The 27,731-nt window shown below is 56.3% G+C and overlaps 1 protein-coding gene across 4 annotated transcripts; it reads right to left on the reverse strand.

The window, feature by feature from the left end:
- Positions 1–27,642, reverse strand: NBL1 (NBL1, DAN family BMP antagonist). Of its 4 annotated transcripts, none has more exons than XM_038531782.1 (4): positions 27,620–27,642; positions 2,980–3,174; positions 2,746–2,857; positions 1–1,432 (listed from the first exon to the last, which is right to left on the reverse strand). In XM_038531782.1, exons 1-4 carry the CDS (start codon positions 27,625–27,627, stop codon positions 1,184–1,186), a joined length of 564 nt encoding a protein of 187 aa, XP_038387710.1. In that variant the 5' UTR covers positions 27,628–27,642; the 3' UTR covers positions 1–1,183. The 4 variants fall into 4 exon arrangements, with proteins under 4 accessions (XP_038387710.1, XP_038387711.1, XP_038387712.1 ...); XM_038531783.1 differs by lacking the exon at positions 27,620–27,642 and adding an exon at positions 10,981–11,035; XM_038531784.1 differs by lacking the exon at positions 27,620–27,642 and adding an exon at positions 10,108–10,241.
- Positions 27,643–27,731: the final 89 nt, after the last annotated feature.

The raw sequence follows: 27,731 nt of genomic DNA on the forward strand, positions 1-27,731 counted from the left end.
CAAGCATTGAACGAATTTATTCATGAGAAAACTCAGGGAAACAATCTACTCGTTACAAGCTCCAGAAGCTCTTGTCGGAACAGCCGTGAGGACGGGCCGGGGCACCCCCGGGACAGGGGCTGGGGGAGCTGCCGGCGCCCCGGGGACAGAGGAGCAGACTCACCCGCCCTGTCCCCAGGACCCCACTCCCCCTCTGGGTTAAAGTGCAGCTGGGAGGGAGGTGTGGGAACTGGGTGCCGGGAGAGCTGTGGGGACACTGGCCGCCAGGAGCCCTCCCCCCTCCTCTTCCTCGTTTCTTGAGGCTCAGCCAGGGTCCATCCCACCCGGGGCCCTCCCTGGAGCCTCCACACCAGTCAGATATTTAGGAAGAGCCCCCCAGGAGGGGAAGGCTGGCTCCATCAGCTTTCTGTGGGGTCCAATTTGGGGGGGCAGTGGGAGGCACTAGCATCTGGGATGGGGAGGGGTACTCAAGAGATGCTCTGGGAGTCCTCCCCTCCCCCCCAGCCCAAGTAAGCTCCTCCCTGGCCTTCCTCCACCCCCTGGAAAGCCAAGGAAGCCCGAGAGCCTGGCTCCAGGCTGCAGGGCCATGAGTCAGCAGGGTCCTGCCCAGACCTGACTCCTGAGCACGCCATCGAGGGAGGGCCACTTTGGTGCCACTGGGGAGAGGCTGCCCTGGGGATGGGAGGCTTTGGGGGAGGCCTATGGGGCTAGAGCTTTGGCCAGGGGTCTTCCTGGCCGGACCCAGCCCCTCCCTCAAGGCTGCTGTGGACAAGGTCGCCGCCCTTAGCTCAGGGCCCCCCACCCCCACTCCACCCTCTGCACCCCAGGGGCCCTGCCCCACCGGGAGCTGTGAGGACCTGATGCCCACCTCAGCAGCTTAGCCAACCTCCCTCCCCCCAAGGCACATCTCTAGGAGGCAGAAAGGAAGAGAACCGCCCCCACTCCGAAAAAGAACCCTGAAGACCTCCGCTACCTCCCCTCACTCTTGAATATATTAAATTGTGCGACTTGGCCCCGACCCCGCCCTTCAGATCTCCATGGCAACCGGAAAGCATTCCAAGTCCAAGTCTGAATCCGAGTCCATCCAGTGCCAAAGGGGGGCTTCGGCCTTCCTCCCCACCGCTCCCCCACGGGTGAGACCCAGCATTCCACAGGGGACGAGAGGGGAGGAAGGGCTGGGGCCTCAGTCCTCGGCCCCCTCTTCCTCCGCGTGGGGGGCCCCGGGGGGATCCTCGGGCTCAGGGGTCTGCCCTCCAGGGTGAGGGTGGGGACGGGGGCCCGGCTGGGAGCCCGGCGCATCCTCGCCCTGCACGTAGACGCTCAGCCCGTGACTGGGCTCCTTGCCGCACGCCTGGCAGCTGCAGTGCAGGATCTTCTCCACCAGCTTGTCCACCCTGGGCACCTCCTCGTGGCCAGGGCACTCCAAGGTCACCTGGGGACGATGGGACAGAAGGGAAGACCTGTTTCCCAAGGGCCTACTCCTCATGGGACCCACCATCCCAGAGACCCCAGAATGCCTGAGCCAGGACAGGGGGGTACCCCAGGTAGCTCTGTGGCCCCTCGCAGGGAGGAGGGTGAGCATCAGCAGGAGCCACCCGGCGTGTCTCCTCACATCCAGTCCCGCCACCTCCCTACCCATCCCCTCACAGCAGCCTGAGGCAGGATATCCAATGTGGCCTGCCCCCGCCTACAGTTCCCCTCGGTGCTCCCCACTGCACTCAAAGAAGAATCCAGACTCCTTACTAAGACCCCCCAGGACCTCCGGGCTGCCTCTTGCTGACCTGGTGCCACTCCCACCAACTCTGAGCTGCCCGACCTGCCTGAGGCTTTGCACATGCTGTTCCCTCTGCCTGGAAGGCCCTCACCTAACGCAACCCCGACCACCTGTCCCAAACTGGCCAGGTAACTCCTACTTAACTGTTGGGTCCAGAAATCCCAACCCCAAACCTGCAGCCCAGCCTAGGTCTGCCCCACTGACCCCTTCAGCACCTTGTGCTTCCCCTAATGCCACACTCTTCCCACAGCTCTTCCTGTTCCCTGTCCTTCCTTCCTTTTCTCTCCGTCTTTCCTTCCACAGAGCACCCCTCCCTCCCAGCTCTGAGCATGGTGGCTCAAAGAATTCAGAGTCTAGCTGGGGGAACAGACTTGCCAAAATCACGGCAATGCAGGTGGAAAACTGTGACGGGACAGATGTCAAAGCAGAGGCACACAGTGTTCAGGGGAAGGGAAGGGCCCTGAGAATGACGCCGAGCTAAGGGCAGAAGAATGAACAGACGTTAACTGAGTGAGGAGGAGAAGAAAGGTATCCCAGGCAGGGGAAAGAGCATGTGCAAAGGCCCCGTGGTGGCAGCAAGCATAGCACGTACGAGAGTTGGAAAGAATGTCAAGTGTCAAGAAAGTAAAAAATAAAGCTGAGAGACGCGAGACAAAGCTCAAGGGATTGGTGAGCCAGGCCATGCTGGGCACCATGGGACACGGCAAGGATTTTGGTCTCATCTTAAGACAATGGGAAACCACTGCAGGGGTTTCATCATGTGACTGACATCAGGATGGAGCTTCAGGAGGAGCTCTGGTCCTGTACACACTGGTGTCAGACTGCTAAGCCATCAGGCGGCAAGGACCACGTCCGTACCCCGCCCCCTGCACAAGCCCCGGACCCGTACACGGGGGGTCTGACTAGTGAACCCCGCGGCCAAGGCCAGGGCTCTGGGCGGAGGCTGGGCAGGGGCGGGCGGCAGTACTCACGATCTCCCACATGGACTGGGCCGGCATGCAGGAGTCGCAGTGAACCAGGGACTCTGTAGACTGTGGGAAGGTGTTGGGAACGCTGTAGCTGAAGCACTGTCCTAGGCACGCCCTGTGGGGGGAGAGGTCACTGTGCCCAGGACACCGAGGCGGAGGCAGGGATGGGCAGCCCGGGCCTCTGCCTCCCTCCCGGCCCCTGTCCTCAGCCCCTCCGCCCGCAGCCCCTGCGCCCACCTGTTCTGGATGGACTTGGCCTCACAGCCGCTGTGGCCCACGATCTGGGTGATGTTCTTGGCCTCGCACCAGGCGCTCTTGTCCGGGAACAGTGCCAGCTTGTTGATGGGCGGTGGAGCGGCCAGCAGCATCGCGGGGAGGACGGCCCCGACCAGGACCCGAAGCATCGTGCCCGCGGCCTCTAGAGCCCTAGAACTGAGCGGAGACTGCGGGTGAGGCCAGCGGGGCCCAGGGAGCTGTGGACGGGGGGCCGGTGGGGAGACACCCGACTGCCCGGATTCCAATCCTCGCTCTACTACCTACCAGCGAAGCACAACCTGGGACAAGTTATTTCTCTTTTCTGAACCTGGACAGTGAGGCTGCTAACCCGGGGGCCTGGGGAGGGCATCACCACGGTCACACGACAGCCCTCGGCGGGGAGGCTAGTAGAGAACGGGGTCACCGTCACAACCAACTGTGCGGTTCTGAGCAAGTTAACATTTTATGTCTGGGCCTTGGTTTCTTTGTCTAAGAAATGGGGATGGTGAGCGGGGATGGCAGGGGACTGTGATGCTGGGGGACCTCCGGGCAACACAAAAGCTAGCCACCCAGCGCGTCCCCTGGGCATGCTGCCCAAGTGTCGGCCACCAGGAAAGCTGACCTCCGCCGTCCCCCACGGCGACTTCTTGCGCCACCTCCGCTGGCTGGACGTCAGGTGAAAAAGCTAACTCTGGACCAGGCTATTTCTTTTTTGTTTTTTTGTGTCTGTTTTTTTTTTTTTTTTAAGATTTTATTTATTTATCCATGAGAGACACAGAGAGAGAGGCAGAGACACAGGCAGAGGGAGAAGCAGGCTCCATGCAGGGGGCCCGATGCAGGACTCGATCCCGGGACTCCAGGATCACGCCCTGGGCGGAAGGCAGGCGCCCATCCGCTAAGCCACCCGGGCGTCCCAGGCTATTTCTTTTCTGGATTCCCCACCAGGGCTTCAAGCCCTGCGTCTACACCCCCACCCCCACCTCTGCCAGGTCCAACCCAACCTCGCAGACCAGCCACGCGCCTGACCCCGTCAACGGATGGGAGACGCTAAAGCAGAATCGGCCAGAAGGTGGCGCTGCAGGGCAGCGTGTGTGCAAAGCGCTGCTGAGCGGGGGCTCTCCCAGGGTGCCCCAGCTTCACCCTCTCCCCTACCTCCAAATGGTGGAGGAGGGAGGTGTCAGGGCATCTTGGAAACGAAGGCAGGGCCTGCAAGGGGGTCCTCTGGGGACAGGGCACGGGAAAGGGCGCTGGACTGGGAGCCAGCAGGCCACACCTGCTGTGCGACCCTGGGCACCAGGCCTCGGTGTCCCCGCCTCTGAAAGGAGCGAGGCGCCTCGGGACGCTGGTTTCCAAACCCAGCAGACCATGCAAGCCCCCTGGGGACTTGCGGAGTGAAGGTCCTGGGTGGAGCGGGAGTGGGCATGGCTAGCGAGCTTCCAAGGCGCGACAACTGGTCCCGCTCAGCCGGGGATTCCGGGCCTTGGGACAGTCCCAAGAGGGGCCCGGGCATGGCTGAACCGGGATCAGGGCCCGGGGCTGTCCCACAGATGCCCAGCCTCAGAGTGGGAGCCTGGTCCTACCCTCAGCCCACTTCCTTGGTGAAGCGTCCAGGAAGCGGGGGTGCCGGGGGTCTTGCCCCTTCCTACAGGGAACCCCAGGTGGGTGGCTCAGCTGGGCTTGTGCGGGGGGGGGGGGGGGGGGGGGGGGGGGGGGGGGGCAGCCTGCAGGGCTGTGACCACGTCTGCAGCGCCGCGCTCTCCACCCAGAAAGTCTGCTCAGCTCCATCTCCCTGCAGAGACCAGTCTCCTCTGCTCCCAGCCAGCGGGGAGGGGCGACAAGGGGAGAGGAGGGGAGTCGGGTTGGTGTGCCCCATCCCGCCTGCGTCTGTGTCACGACCCTGGCTCTCACCCCCAGGTTTCCGGTCTCGCTCACCAGACGGCCGGCAAAGCCCACGGTTTAAGTCCAACCACATCCTAACAAAATACAATGAGCTCCTTCCCAACTGGCAACCTAACTGATTTTTCAACAAGCCGGGCGTCCAGGAGGCTTCCTGACCCCACTGGCCCTCCTCCGTCCGTGCCCAGGGGGTGAGGCTCTGAGTCCACAGCACCCCACGAGGGTCCCTGCAGGCACCCCCTGCCCAGGCCAGAGCTCCCGGGGCCTCCCCAGGCTGGACGGGCCCCTCAGAGACCTCAGCCAGCCCTGGGGACTCTGCCCACCCGATGGACAGGGCAGGAAGATCGGGCCTGGGCCAGGAGGTGAGGGGCCAGGAGCAAGTTCATGGGGAGTAGCCTGCAGCCCAGGCGGGTCTGCTTTGCACCTGAGCTTGGGGGCGGTGGGGATGGCAGCCACGGGCCAGGGTCAGGCTAAGGGGGCAGCGCGGGGGCTGGGGGGGTGCGGGGGCTGGGGGGGTGCTGGGGTTAATAACAGGCTTACTGAGACAGGGCAGGGGTGGGTTTTTAGGGGAGACACAGGCCTGGAGCACGGGGACTGGTTATTAGGGTCAGGTTCTAGCCATAGGGCATCTGCCTCTCCAGCAAGCAGCCCAGGGCTAATCCAGTGGTGCCCACGATGGGGGGGATGGGGGGCAGGGGCTGCAAGCCAACCCGCCAGGCCCAGCCAGGCCCTCAGAGGGGGCTGGAGCCACAGTCTGCTTGTCCAGGCCAGCTGCCCTGACTTCCAGCCAACTGCCCTGCTTGTGGCACAAGCAGGGCCCCCCCCCACCCCAGTCCCCTGGGCCCTCCCACCTGGGAGCCGTGTGACTTCCAGAAATAAAGCTCAGCTCCCTGCCCCTACTTGCCTCAACCGTAGGATGGGGAGCACCGCCCCACCGCTGGGGAGGACGGCTGGGAGGATGCAATCAGCAGGCACCCAGCCCTGGCCAGGCCTTGTCCCCTGGGAGAGCGCAGGGAAAGCGAGGCAGGCCTCAGACTCCTGGTGCTGGAGCAGGAGGCAGGGGGGACCTGGGCAAGTCTCTCCCACACAGGCATGCCATGGGGATGCACCCACGTTCCGCCCACCCTCACACCCACCCCCCAAGAATCCCTGCTGCCCCCCTCGCACTGGGGTGGGCTCTCTGCTAGCAGGTTTTCTTCTTTGCTGGTTTATGTTTTGTTTTTTGTTTTTTTCAAGCAGCAACTTAGCTAATTTTTTTAGACAGCAGTGGGACCTTCCTTCCGGAACAAGAGCCTCACCCAGAGATTCTCATCTCTTCCTCCCTCCCTGAAGGTCACACCACAAATCACAGGACTCCTAGAAGGCCAGGGTGGGAAGAGGGTTCCCCCCAGGCCAACCCCCCCTTGCCTTGCAAAGGGGTCAGCCCCAAGCACCCCCCACACAGACACACACACCCCGGCAAGTCAGGCCAAGCAATGCTCTTCCCCGAGGCATGCAGGGTCCCCGCAGTGTGACGCTCAGTCCACTGAGCACCTTCTAGACGGTGGAGGAGACAGCAGAGGGTGAGGCAGGGCAGCTGGGGGCCCAGACCCTACGCCCCCTCAGAGCCAGAGCCTGGCCCGGGAGGTCCAGGGAGGAGTTGTGCAGGTGGGCAGTCAGGGGCGGCTGGGCCCGAGGGAGGAGAGACCCTTAACTCTGGACTTAAGTCAGGATTAGAGTGAGCTACCAGCGATGGGGCGAGGAGGGGGCTCCCGGCTGAGGGCACCGCAGGGGCAACGGCAACGAGAGGGGCTTCAAGGCTGAGAGCCCCACGCACGCCGGCCCGTCTCACGGGCGCAGGAGCCGCCGCGGACTGCGGACAGGGCACTGCTCTGGGCTCTCACACGTACGCATTCCCGCGTCCTGACACCCCCCAAGAGCTAGACACTGCTATGCCCCCCATTCTACAGATGGGAGAAACTGAGGCACAGGGAGCTTAAGAGATATGCTCAAGCTGACAAAGTGAAGGTTGACGACACCAGGATTTGAACACGGACAGTAATAAGGTAAAGCACCGGCCACAGAGGAAGAGAAGGCGCCCAGGGAACCCAGGGAATGGTCCGGAGGCAGACGCCCTATGGCTAGAACCCGACCCTAATAACCAGTCCCCGTGCTCCAGGCCTCTGTCTCCCCTAATGGTCCGGAGTTGGCGAGAGGCCCGGAGCTCCCTGCCCCTGCCCAGCGGGCTGTGTCTCTCATCCTGACTCGCACAACCGGGGAGCAGAATTCAAGTCCCGCTCCCGACTCCCCCACCCACGAGATCCCCCAGTGACAGCGTCCAGCCAGGGCCAACCCCTGGCTCCTGGGAGCCTCCGAGTCGCGGCGCGGTTCCATCGGGGGTGTCGTCAGCCCGGGGTGACTGCCTTCTCACCGCCCTACTGCCGCTCCCAAATCCAAGCCCCCCAGATCCTCAGGGGCCTTGTGCCACCAGCAGGCGCATCCTGAGGCTGCCAACAACACAGAAGGGAAGTTCCCTGGGGGGAGTGGAGGGGACGCTGGCTGGTGGAGACGGGGACAGCACCCAGCTCTCTCACACTGGGGACGAGAGGGCAGTGAGCAAACGCGGGAGAGCCACTGGGGGGCTGTCTCCCGCTCCTTGGTTCAGAAGGTCCCCAGGAGGGGCGGGGGCGGTCGCAAGAACGGGCTTCCCGGTTGGGCCCTGGGGTCCTCTCTGTTTCCACACCTCCCAGAATCTAGCATCTTCCCGGAGATGCTCGGAGATGCTCGTCAATACCCAGAGGCCCGGGCCCCAGCCCTGGATGTTCTGACCCCACAGGTCCAGGGTGTGGCCTGAGCACGGACAAGTGCTCCCACATGATTCTGAGGCCCAGCCAGGTTAGGAGCTAGGACTCCCCAGACTCCCCAGGGAAGGGAGCCCCACAACAACACGGCTGACGGGAGCCTCCCAGCCTGACACCTGGATTCCAGGGCCTGGAATGAAGTCCTCGTCACTGGAGGGGCCCAGGTTTCAAGGGAGACCTCCAGGCCACCCACGGCCTCGGTGAAACCCTTTGTAGAGCAGAGTCCATTTTGCATAAAAAGTGAATCACTGCCCATTTCCTCGTTGGGGTAAATCTGAATATTCGGGCCATGTAAATCAGGATCTTCTCGTAGCATGGTCTACTCCCCACCATTCACACATACACACCGGCCCCTGGTGTCACTGTTCCCAGCAACCAGCCAGGTGTGGAAGCAGGTGAGGGCAGGGCTAGCAATCCCTGGTGGCAAAGGAAGCCTCTCCTCTGCTTCCGGTACCTCTCCTGGGCACCTTTCCCACATAGGACACCCCCCCCCCCCCCCGGCTGGATGGAGGCTTCCACCTGTGGGCCCATCATCCGGGACACTGCGACTCGCCCAGCCAGCACATGGGGTTGGTGGTGTGTTGCTCCTGAACCGATCAGATGACCCTAGTGCCCCTCTGTGCCACTTTTCCTGTCCACATAACACACAGGATCTGGGTTCTCCACAACACACTCTCCACCACTGACTGCCACAGACCCAAGTTCACAGCCTACCTCGGCCAACTTAAACTTTCCGTGCCTCGATTTCCTCATCTGCAAAGCGGGCACACACTGTGCGTGGAAAGGTCTGCAGAGGGCAGCTGCCACGGGATAAAGCCTCAGTGAGGTTAGCACCACTAGTGCTAGCCTGGGGTCCCTGAACCCGGCCCCCACCCTCCTGCCTCCAGAACGGTGCCCCTCCCCTCCCCACTTCCTCCCACCAGATCCTGGGTGGGTCCTGAAAAATACCTAAATCCGGCGTTGCCCCAGCCCCCATGAAACTGGATTTAGGGGGAAACTCAACCCTGCAAGATGATGGCTCAGAAAGGGTGTTTCAAGCTGTCGAGTGCTGCCTCACATGCTCACTGGCCAGGGTGGGAGCCCAGAGGGAGACCCCGCTCAGACTCCCACCCTGGGGCCAGTGACTGAGGCACAGGGTCTTGAGAGATCAGCCACCTCGAGCCCACCCTGGAGGAAACAGGCTGGGCCTGGCTGCCAGGCTGTCCCGGCTGCTGGTGCGGAGGGTGTGGCCTCTGGGGCCCGCGGGCCTCGGCTTGGGCTCAGCCAGGGTGCGGCAGTCCCTGCAGGTCCTGGACGGAGCACAAGGACTTCCTTGAATGGTGCAGCTGGAAAGGTCGCTCCGGGACGCCGGCCAAGAGGCGTCAGACCCCGGCCCGGCTCTGCTCAGCGGGCTCTCCCCGGCCCGCTCTGGGGTCCGAGGACAAGTCCAGGCCCAAGCTCACCCACGGACTCATTGTGCGCCTGGGCGAGGGAGAGTCTCGTGGTCACAGACGGAGCCACTGAACATTCGCTTTGCCTCCCTCGGCCTCCCATCTGCCGCCTCTAAAATAGGGAGCGTGGCCTGGGAATGTCCATTCAAGCGGGTTCCCTCAAGGGCAGCCCGGCTCGGGCGCGCTAGGACCACTGTGATTCCATGACCCCAGTCTCACCCAGGCTGGCTTCCTTCCTCCCCGGGGCCGGCAGCGCTGGCAGGGCATGAACTGACCGTCCCGGGGGCGGGGGGCGGGGGGCGGACACACAGGGCCAGGCCCATGCCCCGAAGGCCGGCCCGCCTCTCCCAGGCAGCTCCACCTTGCCGGCCACAGCCCCCAGACCCTGTGGCCCCCAGACCCGGACCGACGCTCTCCCACCTGCAGACCCTCCTGCCCACAGCCCGAAAACTATCCCCCAAACAAATCTATGCTAATGGGCTGCTGCAGGGCCGGCCTGCACATCTGCTCAGCAGAAGTCCCACTGCAGACCTCACCAGCATCCCTGCCCACTCTGCAGCCTCCGACCCTTGGGGCTGGGGGTGGGGAGAAGGAGCCAAACTGAGCCTGAACTCTCACTTTAAAAAGAATGAGGATAGGCCCGTGGCTAATGCAGACCACCTACTCCCCCCTCCGCCCCTCCACGGAGGCCCAGGAGACAGAGGTCCAGCTTGCGGGGGCGGGGGGAGACAGGGGCAGGGGTCGCCAAGCAAATGCTCCAGTCGCGCCTTTTCTTTGGCCCCAACTAAAGGCAAACCACACCCAAGCAGTGTCAGCATCTGGGGGGAGTTTCTGGAGGCTGGTGGTTTCCACAGTAACAAAGGGTGAGGGGCTCCTTGTTGACAAATTGCTTCCCCACCCCCCTCCCCCCCGCCAGCGCCCAGCCTTTGGCCTCCAGCCCTGACCTCTGTTTTCCTGGGGTTCCCGTAGTTACAGGCTGGTGTCCTCCAGCTGGGCGAGGGCCTCCGAAAGCCTGAAAATGTGCCCCGGTCCCCCGATGCCTGCCAAGCCCCTGGCCACGCCAAGGCAGGCAGCTGCCCCCTTTCCTGCGGCTTGTAAAAGCTCAGGATCGCCCCGCCCAGGGAGCAGGGCGGGCAGGTGGCCGGCAGCGGGGCCCCCGGTCCAGGCCGCCTCGCGGGGGTGGAATTCTTAAGAAAACTGAGCCCCCGGAAAGGCGGGCTCCCCCTGCCCCAGACTCAATTCCAGGGGGATGACCCAGGCCAGGCCCCGGGGGCAGGCGGAAGGGAGGGGGAGGGCTTCGCTCCGGTTCCCGGGTCTAGGAAACTATTCATGAACCCCGCGGAGACGAGGGGGGGCTCGTGCCTCCGACCCCGGGGATCCGGGAGATGCACACACACGGAGCCCCCCGCTACCCCGCGCCCGGGGGCAGATGCGAGAGACACGGCGTGGAGGCAGAGGCTCGAGCGCGGGGGGACCCGACACGAAGGCAGACCCGGGGGAGGGACAGAAAGGAAGGGACGGGGGCAGGGGGCGGACGGGGGCGCGGGGACAGGCGGCCGGACAAAAAGGAGGCAGGAGCCGCGGCTCGCGGGCGGGGCGGGGGGAGCGGGGGAGAGGGGGAGCCGGGGGAGCCGGGGGAGCGGGGGAGCGGGGGGGAGCGGGGGAGCCGGGGGAGCCGGGGGAGCCGGGGGAGCGGGGAGCCGGGGGAGCGCGCCCCGCGGCCGAGCTCCGAGCGCTGCCCCCGCGCCCCGGCCCGCCCTGTGCTCGGTGCCCCGGGGCCGCCGGAGCGTCCGGGAGCCGGTCCGGCCGGGACTTACCGCGCGCGGGGCGCCGCCGGGTCCTGCGGAGCTGGGTGCGGGGCGCGCGGGGGCGCGCGGGGCGCACGGGGCGCGGGGCGCGGGGCGCGGGGGGCGGCGCCCCCGGGGGCTCGGGCGGCGGCCGGCGGCGCTGGGGCGGCCCCGCGAGGCTGGGCTGGCTGCGCTGCGCTGTCTGCGGCCCCGGGCGGGCGCGCGGTGCGGGGGAGCGGCGAGCCGAGCGGCTCCGACGTCAGGGGTGTCTCCGCTCCAAATAGGGAGCGAGGGCGGGGGCAGCGGAGGGAGGGCCGCGCCGGAGAAAGGGCGGGCGCACGGCCGCTCCCTCCGGGCCGCGGGAGGGGGCGCCCCGGCCCCGGCCCCGGCCCCGGCCCCGGCCCCGGCCCCGCCCGACGGCGCGCCCGAGCCCCGCGGAGCCCCCGCCGGCCTCCCAGCGCCGGGCCCCGGTGACAAAGGCGGGGGCGGCCCCTCCGCGCGGCCCCGCGGCGCTCCCAGCCTGCCCGCCCTCGGGCGCGACCCGGGTCCCCGCGGGGCCCGGCCGCCGGGACGCCGCCGCCCCTCGCCCTCCGCCCGGCCTCCCCCCGCCCCGGCGCCGGTCCCAGCGTCCAAGCGTCCGGAGAAGCGCGCGCGAGCCCCGGAAGGACTCTGGACCCCGACTCCCTCGTCCCGGCCCCCGGGGAGGGCGGAGCGCAGGCCCCCGCGGCCCAGCTGCTCGGGCGCGCTCGAGGGTGGCCCTTGTGCCCCCTCGGCTCCGGGTGCTCTCGGGGGAAGGAGGACACGGCTCCGCTCCTGCAGAGGAGGAGCCCCGGACACAGTCGTGGGACCTGGAGATTTTGCCCTCAGAGCTGTGCACGGCCCTGGATTTCACCCCGGCCTGCCTGGAAGCTCCCGCCCGGGGACCTATGTCACAGGTGGCTGAGCACCCTGGGGGGCTCCCGGTGGGCTCTGATGGCCCCACACCCAGACGCATCCCGGTGCCTCTACCTCCTGCTTATGCCGTTGCCTCTGCCTGGGGTTCCCTTCTCCTTTCTTCTCCCCATAACGTGTTCTGCAAGCACCACACTGGAAAGACTTCCCAAGACCCTCGGGTAGCATAATCCATCCCTCCGGCTGTGCCAATTCCCCTCTACACCGGTTGTGCACGTCTCTCTTCCCCATTAGACCGAGAGCTCCTTGCAGGCAGGGATTGCCTGTTTATTCCAGTGTCCCCAGGGCCTAAGGAGGGGCCTGATGTATTTGGCTAAATGGAAATAATTATTAGCTCCCATAGATAAGTGTTCCCAGGAGAATGACAATAATACCAACCCTACAATATATAAAATGCATCTTATGATATGTATTTGGATGTGGAATGACAATCGCAATAGCTCACACATACCGAGCACTTCAGTGGGGACCCGGTCCCATTCTAGCCACCTGTCACCCGCACAATAATTCTATAAAATAAACAGTATTGTTATTCTCATTTTATAGGTGAGAGAAGCAAAACCCAGAGAGAGGTGTTAAGTAACTGGCCTAAAGTCACACAGCAGGAGACGAGGCCAGCTACTGTCTGTGGGATGACCCTGTCCCACAAAGTCTGGCCTTGCAGCCCGGTGCAAAGTAGACACTCAGGAAATAGTTACCGCTGTGCCCATCATCAGCCTTCTCTCTCTCTCTCTCTCTCTCTCTCTCTCTCTCTCTCTCTCTCTTTTTAAAGATATTATTTATGTATTCATGAGAGACACAAAGAAAGAGCCAGAGACACAAGCAGAGGAAGAAACAGGTCCCCTGCAAGGAGCCCAATGCGGGACTCGATCCCAGGACCCCGGGATCACGGCCTGAGCTGAAGGCAGACGCTCACCCGCTGGGCCATCTGGGTGCCCTGCCACCAGCCTTCTCAAGGCAGGGGGGAGCGGAGGCCTGCATTTTGAGAGAAGCCACTCCAGCACTGCAGGAAGCTAACTGTAGCCTCGTGAGCTTGTCAGATCACACAGAAAGCTGGGCGTGGTAGCCCTTGACGGTTCAGCCACAACTCTGAAACACAGGGAAGTTCTAGAGCAATCCCAAACACCTCATCAAGGACACGGGGCTTAGTGTTGAGTTCACACCTGCCTGGGGAAGACTGGTCATCTCAGAATGACCACAGTGTGGCCAGGGGTTCTGGAAGGTGACCTGTCAATAATACCACCAGCTACCGTCATGTGCCAGGTATTATGCCAAGCGCTATGCCTGCTTTATCCTATCAAATCCTTACCATGGTCTCGACATTATCCCCATTTTAGAGGTGAGAAAAATGAGGCCTCGAAAAGTTTAGCGACCTGCCCCAGATCCTACCAGTAGTGACTGACAAATTGTAACCTGAACCCAGACCCGACCAGTCCAAAGCCTGGGCTCCTGTGCCCACCACACCCTGTTGGCTGCCTCCGAGCCTCTCCCCATCAGGCTGCCTGCCGTGAGGATGCTACTCCACTGGGAGCCAGGGGGACGGGGCCCCTGCAAGAAAGGCAGAACCTGTCACGTCAGAGTCCCCGAGCTCGCAGAGACACACCTGGTTGGCAGCAGCGCGCCAGTTGCCCCGACAGGCCTGGCTGGCACAGGGCACGGGCCTGAAGCCAGAGCCTGCTGGCCCCGGGCCAGCCTCTTGGGGCCGAGTAATGTGGGGCCCAGGGCTGGGGTAGAGGCCTGAAAGCCTCTCTCCCCAGCTCATTAGCAAACATCTGGGCTCAAGAAAATGACCGACCTGGAATGTGGCTGGGCTGTGGGGAGCTGCTCCCTCCCCGAGTCCCGGGAATGTGAGCTCCCTCCCGCAGGGCACGGGCTCGGGCCAGCTGTTTCCTCTAATCCCGTCAGCCCGGCCTCGACAGGGGTGCAAACCTCTGCACTCTCCTGGAGAGTGAAAACAAGCAAAAGGCCTTCCTTCCCAGTCCGGCCCACTCAATCAGGGGGTTGGTACTGGGCCCGGGAGATGCTCGGTCCCTCCCTCTCCTCTGAGATAAAGACCAAGCATCTCCACGCTTCCGCGTTTGCAGCTGGGAGGGGCCGCTAGGACTCCTCACGGAAGGTTCTGGAGCCTTCCTGCTTGGGTCTGAATCCTCGCTCCATCACCCGCTGACTCCGCGACTCCGTGCAAGCTGTTTCCTGCCTGGGCCCCGGGTTCCTCCCCTGCCAAGCGTACCTGGTCATGGCACCCCACAGACTTGCTGGTCAGGACTCATTCACTTACTTAACAAATACTCATCGTGCCTACAGTGCGCCAGAAGGCACAGAGTGTGAGGACACAGCAGGGGACCCGACCCGTAAGGTCCCAGCCCCTGAGAGGCGAGCGTCCTGGGACACGGAGCAGAGCCCGCATGAGCAGGTGAATGGGTTTCCCATCGTCACGTGCTGTGAAGAACTAAGTAAGCCAGAGGGGGCGGTGGGACGGGGGAGCCCCAGGAGGCGGCTCAGAGGGGACACGGAAGGTAGGGATGTGATGAGTCAGGATGCGAGGAGTAAATGGGTGCAAAGTGCTTGGCACCGTTTCTGGAAAACACCCCGCGCTCCCCAGGTTTAAACCATCTCAGGAAGGTTCGTATGTAGTAGCAGAGGGAAGGCGGGGGTCGGGGTCCTAGGCTTTTGGCACAGGCTTCCTCCTCCCCTTCCTCAACTCCTGCACTTCCTGAGTCTGTTTCTTCATCTGTGAGAGAGGAATTTTAAGAGCAGGCAACGGCAGGCTCACCGAGAGCCACAGCCACGCACGCGGAGCAGCGCGGAGCCCGGAGCGGCAAGACCCGCTCTCAGGAAGCGGAGCAGCTGCTGTGGCCCTGGGCCCTGGACGAAGGGATTTGCCTGAGTCTGCGCAGCCTGGGAGCAGGTGCAGGAGCAGAATCAGATATTCTGACTCTGGGCCCGCCCTCTGGCCTTGGCGGCAGCCTCCTCCTCCTCCTCCTCCTCCTCCTTCCCCCCCCCCCCCCCCCCCCCCCCCCCCGCCCTGCCTCTGGAGCCTCAGGAAGGCTCTGGCCCCACCTTGGGCTCAGAGAAAGCGGAAGGAGAAGGTGGTGATGCTCTCCAGTGTCTGCAGAGGGATGGCCCTGGCTGGACTGGAGAGCCCCCAGGGGAGGCCCCGGGGGAGGGCCCGGGGCCCCACGAACAAATTTGAAATACCCTTTTGGGGGCAGCCGGGGTGGCTCAGCGGTTTAGAGCCTGCCTTCGGCCCAGGGCCTGATCCTGGAGACCAGAGATCGAGTCCTATGCTGGGCTCCCTGTATGGAGCCTGCTTCTCCCTCTGCCTGTGTCTCTGCCTCTCTCTCTCTCTCTCTGTCTCTCACGAATAAATAAATAAAATCTTAAAAAAAAAAAAAAAAAAGGAAAAAAGATTACATTAGGAGATCCCTGGGTGGCTCAGTGGTTTAGCCCCTGCCTTCGGCCCAGGGCATGATCCTGGGGTCCCGGAATCAAGTCCTGCATCGGGCTCCTTGTATGGAGCCTGCTTCTCCCTCTGCCTGTGTCTCTGCCTCTCTCTCTCTCTCTCTCTGTGTCTTTCATGAATAAATAAAATTAAAAAAAAAAAAAAAAGCAATACCCTTTTGTTGGCGGGGGTGGGAGGCCAAGCATCAGAAAGAGGGATCAAGTGCTAAGAATGGAGGAAATGAGGGCGAGAAGACTGTCAGAGACGAGAACCGAATTCTGGAAATTTGTGAGAAATTTCAGCCCAGGTCCACCTGAGCCCAGTGGCTGTCCCTCCCGCACCCAGGCAGGCAGGCTCGCAAGGTGGTCCCAGCTGTACCTCCGCTCTGACGGTGGACGCCCTGATGTTGCCAGCGGTGGGGTGCTGGGGGCTGTGCCCAGCCACCCCCCTCGCCCCACACCTGTTTGCTTTCTCCCCCCTCCCCTGTGGCAGCGTCCGAGCGGGGCTGTCAGGAAAGGGGCACGTGTGCGTCACCCTGCTGCTCGTGAACACAGTGAGCAGGGCTGTCATGCCGGCGGGCCACACCAGGGAAGTCACTTCCTGGACACCGTCACTTGCCCATTGTTTTCTCACATCGTTTCTTCCATTTCTCAGCTCCCGTGGCCAAGCAAGCCCACAGAGAGGAAAGCTTCTCTCCTTCCCCAAGAGTTGGTCCTTCTGGGCATATATTTACCATCCTACAGAACAAGAACAGCCTTCTTTCTTAAGGTTTCTGTGCTCCAGATAAATTCATTGAAAAGTACCCTTTTTAGGAACATGGGAACTCACGGAGAAAAAGAAGGCACAGAAGCATATCATCTGGGGGGGTCTGTGCAGCCCCTCTCCTGGGGACACGGCCTCCAGCTACATCTGCAAACAGATCAGGCCATCTGGCAGTGAGTGTCCTCATGGAACCTGCCCTCCCGCCCAGGCAGGCCAGACCCCAGTGGGTGGTGAGCCAGGCTGCACCCATCAGATGCTCTCTGGAGGAATCTGCACTGGGGCCACACGGGGCGGCTCAATCATGGTCCGAGTGGAATTCTAGAGATGTCTGGCTCCTGAAGAAGCTGACGAGGGCTTGGGTCTTGCCCTGTACATCCTTGACACGCACCTGTCCTTGGAATCTCTGAGTTTCTCGCAGTCTTTTTTTTTTTTATGATTTTATTTATTTATTCATGAGAGACACAGAGAAAGAGGCAGAGACACAGGCAGAGGGAGAAGCAGGCTCCCTGTGAGGAGCCCGAGGTGGGACTCGATCCCGGGTCTCCAGGATCATGACCTAAGCCAAAGGCAGATGCTCAACCACTGAGCCACCCAGGCATCCTGAGTATTTTACAATCTTAAGCTAGTTTGCAGACGTTTATCATTTACCTCCCCAAAAAGTTTGATTAAAACGTCTTTCTTTGACCACTTCCTTAAGTGTCCAGCACAGCAGCAGGTACAGGGACAGAAGAAGGCACAAGGGGAAAGAACAGACACAGACAATGAGAAGTAGCAAAGTCCCAGGGGGCTGACATGCCTAAGAAAGGCTCGCTGGAGGAGGCAGGATTTGAACAGGGGCTGGAGATGTGAGCAAGGCTTGAGCCAGTCAGGAGCACTTGGGTGGCTCAGTTGGTGAAGCGTCTGCCTGTGGCTCAGGTCATGATCTCAGGGTCCTGGATGGAGCCCCACATCTAGCTCTCTGCTCAGAGGAGAGCCTGCTTCTCTCTCTCCCTCTGCCACTCTCAAATAAGTACATGCTCATGCTCTCTCTCAAATAAGTACATAAAATCATTAAAGAAAAAGGAGGGCGGGGGAATCCCTGGATGGCTCAGCGGTTTGGCACCTGCCTTTGGCCCAGGGCACAATCCTGGAGTCCTGGGATGGAGTCCCATGTCGGGCTCCAGGCATGGAGCCTGCTTCTCCCTCCTCCTGTGTCTCTGCCTCTCTATCATAAATAAATAAATAAATAAATAAATAAATAAATAAATAAATAAATAAATAAATAAATCTTTAAAAAAGGGGGGGGGGGGCTTGTGCAAGTCAGGAAAGCAGTCCATACTAAGAAAGAAAAGGCCAGGAAAGGAAGTTTGTATTTGACAAACGTGTGGCCCCCAGGCCTCCACAGCACTACAGCGGATGACAGTAATGTTAACACCCCTGGGCTTGGCCCAGATACAGCCCCAGAATCCTTCACATCGCTCCTCTAGACAGTCACCACCAAATGGGTACATGTGGAGATGAAACATGGGTAACTGAAAATGTCACCCCTAGGGAAACGTGTCTCAGGAATAAATAATGAGTTTGATGGAAATAGAGTTAATAGACTACTATTCACTTACTCAGAAAATATTTATTGAGTGCCCACTGCGTGCTGGCTAAGGATACAGCAGTAAAACAAACCCCAATCCCTGCCCTCGGGGAGCTTACATCCCAACGAGAAGAGACAGATGGCCAACCAAACATGTAGGTGCCGAGGTTGTGGGAAATGCTGGAGAGAAAAATAAAGCAGAGTGGTGGGTTAGGGTGTATGTATAGGGTCAGAAAGACCAGAGTGGTCAGGGAAGATCTCGCTGAGCACGAGACATCGAGTAGAGACTAGAAGGAGACGAGGGCATGAGCTCTGTGGGTACCTGGGCAAAGAGCGGTCAGAGACCACGAGCCGAGGACAGCAAGTACAAGGCCCCGAGGTGGAAGCCTGCCAGTGTGGTCAGGCACAGCGAGGACAGAACGACTGGAGCAGAGGAACCAGGGAGAGGGTGGTAAGAGTCAAGGTCGGACAGGTACCGGGAGGGCCACACCTTGCAGGGTCTTTGGAGCCCACTGGATTGACTTTGGCTTTTTCTCCAAATGGGATGAAAGGCCACCGGAAGGTTTTGAGCAGGTGACTGACATAATCCAATTTCTGTTATAAACAGGCTGCTGTGTGGAGAATAAAGGGGGGGAAATTATGATATAACCCAACATGACTGTAGGCCAGGGACCAGGCAAAAGGCTTCTCCTAGAGTAACGAAGTCATATGTTGATGAATTTATTCTCCTAGTAACCTTTTGAAGGAATCGTCACCGTTCCCATTTACAGATGAGGAAAGCAGGGCATGGACAGAGTAAGTAACTTCCAGGACCCGACAGCGAGTAAGTGTCCAAACTGGAATTCAAACCCTCACCACCACCCCCACCACCCCCAAAGTGTGGCTCCAGAGCTCAGGCTCTTAGCCTTTAACTTACTCTGGAGAGGGCAGTGGGCAGAAGAGGCCGAGGGAGGAGCTGGTTGGTGGAGGGTCTTGAATGCTAAGCAAAGAAATTTGGACTGAGACCCTGTGCATTACTGGGGAGCTGCTGAGAATTTATGAACAATGGGCGCAAAACAGTGTTAAAACTTCTGGGGGTTCAGGAGGCACCTGGCTGGCTTCATCGGTAGAATATGCAACTCTTGATTTCAGAGTTGTTTTTGTTTTTTTAAGATTTTATTTCATTTTAAAGATTTTTTAAATTTTCTTACTCATGAGTGATGCAGAGAGGGAGGCAGAGACATAGCAGAAGGAGAAGCAGGCTCCCTACAGGGAGCCCGCTGTGGGACTCGATCCCAGGACCCCGGGGTCATGACCTGAGCCGAAGGCAGACAGTCAACTGCTGAGCCACCCAGGTACCCCAAGATTTTATTTTATTTTTTTAAAGATTTATTTTTATTTATGATAGAGGCAGAGGGAGAAGCAGGCTCCATGCCGGGAGCCCGATGCGGGACTCGATCCCGGGACTCCAGGATCGCACCCTGGGCCAAAGGCAGGCGCCAAACCGCTGAGCCACCCAGGGATCCCCACAAGATTTTAAGTAATCTCTATACCCAATGTGGAGCTTGAACCCATGACCCCAAGATCAAGAGTCGCATGCTCTACTGAGTCAGCCAGGGCCCTCCTCGGGGTTGTGAGTTTGAGCCCCATGTTAGGTATAGAGATACTTAAGAATTAAATCTTAAAAAAAAAAAAAAAAAAAAAAAAAAAAAAAAAACCTGGGGTAAGGGGGTGAGGCTGGAGGTTGAGAGGCCACAGCAAGTCTTACAGAGATTCTGGTAAGGTAAAAGAAATCCCCCAAGACCCCCCCTACCTTGACTGAACAAGGCTTGGGTTCAGCCCAAAAAGCAGCTTTATGACTGGTTTCTGGGGCCCATGGAGTGGAGTCAAGAAACCTGGAAGGATGTGGCTTCTGACCGACATGTTCTAACGCTCACCTTCTATGGCTCTATCTCCTGGTCTTTAAGGGATCAAGGTGGGACACCTGGACGGCTCAGTGGTTGAGCATCTATCTGCCTTTGGCTTAGGGTGTGATCCTGGGGTCCCAGGATCCAGTCCCACATCGGGGTCCCTGCGTGGAGCCTGCTTCTCCCTCTGCCTGTATCTCTGCCTCTCTGTGTCTCTCGTGAATCAATAAATAAAATCTTAAAAAAAAAAAAAAAAAAAGAAGGGATCAAGGAAAGATCTATACCCCTTATACCCCTCGACAGGAGGACTTTTCCTGGTAAAACAAGTGGAACTTGAATTTTGTGCACAAAGTCCACCATAGAGTGAAGAGGAAGTGAAGTCTTTATTTCTGTGCTAAAAAGAGTCTGTCGGGACGCCTGGGTGGCTCAGTGGTTGAGCGTCTGCCTTTGGCCCAGGGCGTGATCCTGGAGTCCCAGGATCGAGTCCCACATCAGGCTCCCGGCATGGAGTCTGCTTCTCTCTCTGCCTATGTCTCTGCCTCTCTCTCTGTCTCTCATGAATAAATAAAGGAGATCTAAAAAATAATAATAAAATAAAAATAAAAAAAATAAAAAGAGTCTGTCGTGTGATATTGATATACGTCCATTTTAAACGGCAAAATGATTCACCTGGTCATACTTTGTTACATAGTTGATTATATAGTGAAATATTATTTAGTGGGCTGTCCCACTTTTCTCCAAAATAACACGGTGCACGCATGACCTCACATGTGTAGTGTGGCAGGAAGGGATCATTACAGCCGTCTTACAATGAGGCCCAGAGAGATCGAGTGACTTTCTCATGATTACACAGTGACCTAGGGAAGCAGCTCAGAAGAGAACAGAGGATGCTCTATAGTAAAAACCTGGGGAAGCCTTTCTTCTAATTGAAAGTCACTGACCCATACAAATGATCAGTCAGGGCCACCCACTTAATGATTCTATTTATTTATTTAGGAGAGAAAGAGTGAGAGAGAGCACGAGATGGGGGAAGGTCATAGGGAGAAGCAGACTTCCTGCCAAGCAGGGAGCCCAATGTGGGGCTCGATCCTGGGACTCCGGGATCATGACCTGAGCCAAAGGCAGACACTAAACCATCTGAGCCACCCAGGCGCCCAGAGCCACCCACTTGAAAAAAAGGTTAATTTAGGGGTTTTGAAAATGTATGGAACATTACAATTAAACTCAGCTCCCTAACTGAAAATTAATAAGGATAAAACTGTTTCATAATTATTAGGACGAGAAAAACTGTACTCTGGGTCCTGATCGCTTCCAGAGGTGTAGACAGCAGAAAAGGTAGAAGGTAAGGAAAAAGGACACGCCGAGAGACCAGAGGGAACTCATACTCCGCCTCTCGGGGATCACAGAGGATTTCCACTCATCAACACACAGGAGCCAAGTAGATATCACGGATAATAAATACTGCTCTTTAGCAATTAAATCCCCAAAGCCAGGTTTCTCACTGCTAGATAAGGGAGTTACAAACTGGGATGGGCTAAGGCCAGACAAAACCCTAGGTCTGGGACTTTAGTTATCAGTACAAACTCAAGGTCACATACACGCACCCACACACCTATTTCCTGGCTCTGCGGAACAGTGACACATGGACAGAAATGGGCACAACTCTCCCCTAAAAGGAACCAGGGCTCCCTGGAGAAATGGCAGGATTCCAAGGCTGGGGTAAAGAAAACACTGGAAGAGTCTGGACTACCTTGTCCTTATGGAGTGGGTATGTCAGAAGAAAACAGGTGCCAGCTTGGAAGAGCTCCTAACAGGCGTACCTGGATAATCTGAGAAACAAATGTTGACAATCATGGATTATAATCAATTTAATAAAGTGAGACCCCATGAGTCCATAATGATAGAAATAAATGAACAAATAGCTTGGGAGGAAGGGAAAGTTCTTTCTCATAATGACGTCAAGTCATGAAAAATAATGAATTCTGGAAATTGCCACCGGATGCTAAAAATCACAATGGCTTGATGAGGAACAGGATATGTACGGTGTCAAAAGCATCTCCCCCATAATTTATTTATTAATTACAAAGAAAAATAATAAATGTATACTGGAGACACTAAGCCAGCAGCCCTTACACCAAGTGAGCGAAGTTCACTGCACTACTGTGAAGACACGTGGACATCCATGCATCAGAAAGATACATCTCTGCCCAAACTGCAAAACCTAAATTTAATCATGAATCGTGAGGAAACCACAGGCAAACCCAACTGAGGAACACTCTACAAAGCAACTGGTTTGTCCTCATCAAAAATGTCAAGAGCAAGAAGAAAAGCTGATGAACCGTTCTGGATTAAAGAAAGAGACTTGAAAAAAAAAAGAAAAGAAAAAAAAAAAGAGACTTGACGACTAAATACGGCGCATGAGTCTGGACTGAGCAAAGGGCAGGAAGATGTGTTGTTCTGACAATTCACAAAATTTAACATGTACTGTGGATTGGAGGATACTACTGTATTAATGTCAATTCCCTGATTTATTAATTTTTTTTTAAAGACTGTGCTTGTTTACTTGAGCGAGCTTGCACGCCCATGAGACCACGAGTGCATGTGAGCAGGAGGAGGGGTACAGGGAGAGGGAGAGAACCTCAAGCAGACTGTGCACTCAGCACAGAACCTGACACAGGGCTCAAACTCACGACCCGGAGATAACCACTTGAGCTAAAAGTCGGAGACTGAGCCACTCAGGCGCCCCTTGTTTTTAAAGATTTTATTTTTACCATCTCATCTCATCTCATTTTCAACGTGGGGCTCGCACTCATGACCCCAAGATCAAGAGTTGCATGCTCTACTGACTGAGCCAGCTGGGCACCTATTAATTCCCTGATTTCGATAATTGTACTGTGGTTACCTATGAATGTCCTTATTCTTAGAAAACATACACTGAAATAGTTGTGTGTCTATGGACATAATGTCTCCATCTTACTCTCATATGGCTCAAAAATACTGCACACACACAGAGAGATACACAGAATGGTACAGTGGACAAGGAAGAGTGTGAACAATTGGTGAACATGGGTAAAACGTACAAAGGAGTCCCTTATTTTCACAACTTTTCTGTAAATGTAAAATTTTATCAAATCAAGTTACTTATCCTCAGGGATCCCTGGGTGGCTCAGTAGTTGAGCGCCTGCCTTCAGCCCAGGGCATGATCCTGGGGTCCCGGGATCGAGTCTCACGTCGTGCTCCCTGGAGCCTGCTTCTCTCTCTGCCTGTGTCTCTGCCTCTCTCTCTCTCTCTCTCTCTCTGTCTCTCATGAATGAATAAATACAATCTTTAAAAAAAAAAATTTAGCCTCTTAAAAGTAGAGTATAAAGGTAGTATAAATATCACCAGTATACATTGTAAAGAGGGTTTTCATTTTCAAACCAGGCGACAGGTACATTTTACTATTTGTAAATAATGTCTTAAAAAACTAATTGAAAAGTGTAGTTTTTGGGATCCCTGGGTGGCACAGAGGTTTAGCACCTGCCTTTGGCCCAGGGCGCGATCCTGGAGACCCAGGATCGAATCCTACGTCGGGCTCCCGGTGCATGGAGCCTGCTTCTCCCTCCGCCTATGTCTCTGCCTCTCTCTCTCTGTGTGACTATCATAAATAAATAAAAATTAAAAAAAAAAAAGAAAAGTGTAGTTTTTAAAATGCCCGGGTCAATAAAATGTCATGATGCTTCCTCATGTTTGCAAGGAAGCTCTGATTCCCAATTATGTTTCTGATTAATAAACAGGAATTGTTTTTTAAATAAAGACAGCTGATTTCAAATTGGATCAACTTGTTATCAGTTTAAACTTAATGGAACGGATTTCAACTAGTTCAAGTGTGTCAAATCAGACTTAAACTGGATCGAGAGCCCCTCTGAATGACCCTCGTCAGTTTATTTATTTATTTTTTGGACCCTCCTCAGTTTGAACAGTTTACAACTGAGTAGTTAAGAGCTTAGGTTCTGGAATCAGATAAAAATCCTGCCTGTATCACCTCTTGGCTGTTTGTCCTTGGGCAAGTTCATTTATCCTTTCCAAAGCTGTTTCTTTCTTTTCTTTTCTTTCTTTCTTTTTCTTTCTCTTTTTCTTTCTTTCCTTTCTTTCTTCTTTTCTTTCTTTCTTTCCTTTCTTTTCTTCTTTCTTTCTTTCTTTTTCTTTTCTTTCTTTCTTTTCTTTCCTTCCTTCCCTCCTTCCTTCCTTAAGATTTTATTTATTTTTTCATGAGAGACAGAGAGAGAGGCAGAGACACAGGCAGAGGGAGAAGCAGGCTCCACGCAGGGAGCCCGACGTGGGATTCGATCCCGGGACCCCAGGATCACGCCCTGGGCTGAAGGCAGCACTGAGCCACCTGGGCTGCCCCGTTTCTTCTTCTATAAAATGAGGATATGAGTACTTCTCTCGTTGGGTGTGTTATAAAAATTAAGCATCATGATGTATATAAAGCCTTAGAACAGTAACTGTCACCACGTATGTGCCCCATAAATAGTATTATATAGTCCCTCGAAGTGATCAAATTAAGCTCTGCCTGGCTCAGACTGGCTGGACCAGGAATAGGGAAAGATGACTCGGCTGACAGTTGATAATGGGCTCCTTTTTCTAGTCCCAGTTTCTCCCCTATTAAAGACTCTTCTCCTGCCCACTCCTGAATTCCTCCAAGAATTCTTGACATCGCCTTCCCCCACTCGCATCTCCTGGCTCTGTGCTCCAACCTGAGGATCGCATGATTGAAGCCAAATATCCTGAACACACATGTTCACTCGCGGTGCCGCCTCCTACCATGCCCGAAGCTCCCCAAGGAGGTCTTAAGTTCCCTTCCTATTCCTTAGTGTCCCCTGTCCTCCTGCCCCTCCCAGCATACCCGTGCTCAGAGTAACTCTGAGTGTTAGCTCAGGTAGTTACAGAAGGGAGATGCCACAGTGGCTTTGTGCACGCGTATCTCAATGGAGCAGAGTGAAGACAAATGACACTAATACTCATGAAGATGCAGTGTTTTCTAACTACTTTCAGTTTATTACACGAAATTCATTTGAGACATCCATTCCCTCTCAGATCTTGCTAATTTAGACTCTTAAGAACTGGACTCCCAGGATGCCTGGGTGGCTCAGTGGTTGAGTGTCTGCTTTTGGCTCAGGGCGTGATCCCAGGGGCCTGGGATCAAGTCCCACATCGGCCTCCCCACAGGGAACCTGCTTCTCCCTCTGCCTGTGTCTCTGCCTCTCTGTCTCTCATGAAAAAATAAATAAAATCTTAAAAAAAAAAAAAAAAAGAACCAGACTCCTTGAGCCTTAGGATTACACCCATTCCGCACTGGGACAGTCCCCTACCCACCCTTAATAATAAATACGGTGTACTCCATTCTGATTCAAATAGCAACCACCTCCTTTTATTTATTTTTTATAAAATATTTTACTTATTGATTCATGAGAGACACAGAGAGAGGCAAGACACAGGCAGAGGGAGAAGCAGGCTCCCTGCAGGGAGCCCGATGTGGGACTCGATCCTGGGACTCCAGGATCACACCCTGAGCTGAAGGCAGACGTGCAACCACTGAGCCACCCAGGCGTCCCTCACCTCTTTTTAATACTTGTGTTAGCACATATATGTAACTCCCAAAGCCTATACAGTAGGGATTCTTTTTTGTCCCTTTGCAGAGAAGGGAGTCATCTGGCAGGTAAGTGGTGGAATGGGAACTTGGACCCCCGCAGCCCCAACCCTGCTCCTGACTAAATCCTATGCTCTTTCCCAGAGTCCTCCTGCCTCTTCCTTGCTCCCCATCGGTCCTCTTCCTTGGGGACACTTCTGGCTCTAATAGTGATCACAGATGCTCACACCAGCTCCACAGACAGGCTGCGTGGTGAACACGGGAACCTCTGCCCTGCTCCTGCCCAGGCCTGTGCTCACCCCGACCTCATCCTTTGGTGTCCGAGGGGAAGTGGTGCTGCAAGCACACTTAAGGAAAAAAGTGGTGATAGCTTCCAGATGAGCTTGTTATTTCTAAACTTAACATTCTTTTTGGTACTTAGAATTTCCACTTTCTCCCTTCCACCCTTCTGCATTTATGTAATTAGAAAGCATGCAATGGGAAACTGTTTGTGTCTCTGTATGCTCAGGATGAAGGCTGCTCCAGCCCCATGGAGTACATCCTTGTGGAAGTAGTTTGCAGAGTTTATTTGGACAGATTCAAAAATAGTCCTTCAACAATACAATCAGATGGAACCACAACAAGTAAAATGTAATTATGGCTTGGTTACATTAAAAAAAAAAATGTAAACAGTGAGTCTTGGGAAAACTAAGTCTACAAAGATATCTCCTTCATTACCAATCTCTGCATTTCCTACAAGCAAGATTTCAAGACTGCATTCTTGGATCTTTTGGAATGGGTGAGAGAGGATGACACTCACTTAAGGAGACAGCTCAACAAAGTGTGTTCTGAGGCCATTTTTCAGAACAAAGACCTATTTCTGCATAAGGCAAATGCAGCCTGATAAAGACTCCCTCAGTGGGTACTTGGAATGCCAAAGTCATTCACCTAAATGAGTTCAAAATACATATTGTTCTGGGCCAAATTATACAGTGTCAAGCTCAGACTGTATGAATTTATATATGTTGGCAGAGCAGGCCACTTTCAGGGCGCCACAGCTTTATCCTAGTATCCTGTGCCCAGTTGGGTTCCCATCACTCTCTCCCCAAACCCATGAATTTCCTTGTATTTGGTTCCAGAAGGGCAGACAAGAAGCAAAGTCAAAGTTTCACGGCCCCACAAGGGAAAAGAGCCTCGGAGGACTTGAATTTCTGATGAAACTTAAAGTAGAACAGAATGTGTGCCTTTGCCAAAGAGCTGGAACTTTCTGGAGGTTGATTTGGGATGGGGGCAGGGAGTGGGGACAAGATTGAGTACTGTGCTTTGGGCCAGTCTCTGCTAAGAGCTACAAGGCAGGAATACAAAGTACTCTGGAATTAAAGCAAACAGTCAATGCTTCCTTTGGCCGGCCTTTGCCCAGAATCATTCCCTCACAGAGCTGACCAGTTTCTCAAACACATAAGTGGCGACTCAACGATGCTGGGCAAAGGGACCCTCCAAACATAATGCCCAAGCCCATGACTATAACGAGATAGGGAAGCCGGCTCCCGGTGTTCATTTTCATTCCGTACTCTCCTGACATTATCCAGAGAACCAGTGGGCATGCTGTGTTTTCTGTTTTCTTCTTTTTTGGAAAGGGACCTATTATTCTTCTCTCTGCCTGAATAAATACAGAAAAACTGGAGGGAAATAATAACTCTTAAAGCAAATGTGAAGACAAGAGTAAGGGATGAAACAGGTTGCAGAGGTATTTTTCTTTGAACGACATGGGTTGTCTTGATCACGGAATGAAGGGGGCAGAGTGGAAAACAGCAGATGGCTATGGCGAGCCATGGCTGTGACTTAGAGTCCTGGGCTCAGGCCCACTTTGGGCTTTAAGTGATTCAAATAAACAAAAAGGCCCACAGAGCAGAGGAGTCTGGATGGTTTCAGGGCAGAGAGCCACTGCTGCCTGTTCTGGTCCAGAGCTTAGCTTACCTTTTTGGAAGGGGGGATGGGATGAAGGAGGAAGGAGGGAAAAAAAGAGAGGGTATTTCTACCCTGAATCTACTCATTACAATGCTGGCAAGAACCGTCTAATCAAGGTTCCACAACTGGGCTGAGACACTGGTTCCACCCCACTGCCGGCCCCCACCCCACCCCGCCTTGCCCCCCGTGCTCTGGCTCCACAGACCCCCTCAGACGTTCCCAAACACCATACACACTGCGCGATTCTGCGCCTTTACATAAGCCACCTTCCTGCTCTTTCTCAGGGGCTCGAATGTCCCCATCAACTCTAAGTATCAGTCTGTGGTATTCCCTCCTCCACCAGGCCATCTGAAGGACACCTCGCTGCTCCTTCTCCTTGGTTCCTCTGTACTCCTACGCCCCTCTGCTTCAGCATCAAGAGTCTGCGTACCCGGTTTTCCAGCACATGCTAAGCACCTTGAGGGCAGGGGCTTGTGTCTTACCTTTCCATCTGTCTCTGCTGCCTGGAACGGTGCCTGGCTCACACAAGCTGCTCAGTCCACATGTACAGGATAAAGTGGGGTCAAGCTCTGCCCATCTTCTTTTTATTGTAAA

This window comes from Canis lupus, chromosome 2 (genome assembly GCF_011100685.1).
Source record: "Canis lupus familiaris isolate Mischka breed German Shepherd chromosome 2, alternate assembly UU_Cfam_GSD_1.0, whole genome shotgun sequence".
In the NCBI taxonomy this organism is placed as follows: domain Eukaryota; kingdom Metazoa; phylum Chordata; class Mammalia; order Carnivora; family Canidae; genus Canis; species Canis lupus.

What these genes read in the sequence shown, in the direction of transcription:
- NBL1 (XM_038531781.1), bottom strand. Translation starts at nt 9,486, where the DNA reads ATGGGCCTGGCCCTGTGTGTCCGCCCCCCGCCCCCCGCCCCCGGGACG. An exon ending in GCCAAGTCCATCCAGAACAG is followed by an intron (nt 2,858 to 2,979) that starts GTGGGCGCAGGG and finishes CTCCCCCCACAG; the next exon opens with GGCGTGCCTAGGACAGTGCT. An exon ending in CCCAGTCCATGTGGGAGATC is followed by an intron (nt 1,433 to 2,745) that starts GTGAGTACTGCC and finishes CATCGTCCCCAG; the next exon opens with GTGACCTTGGAGTGCCCTGG.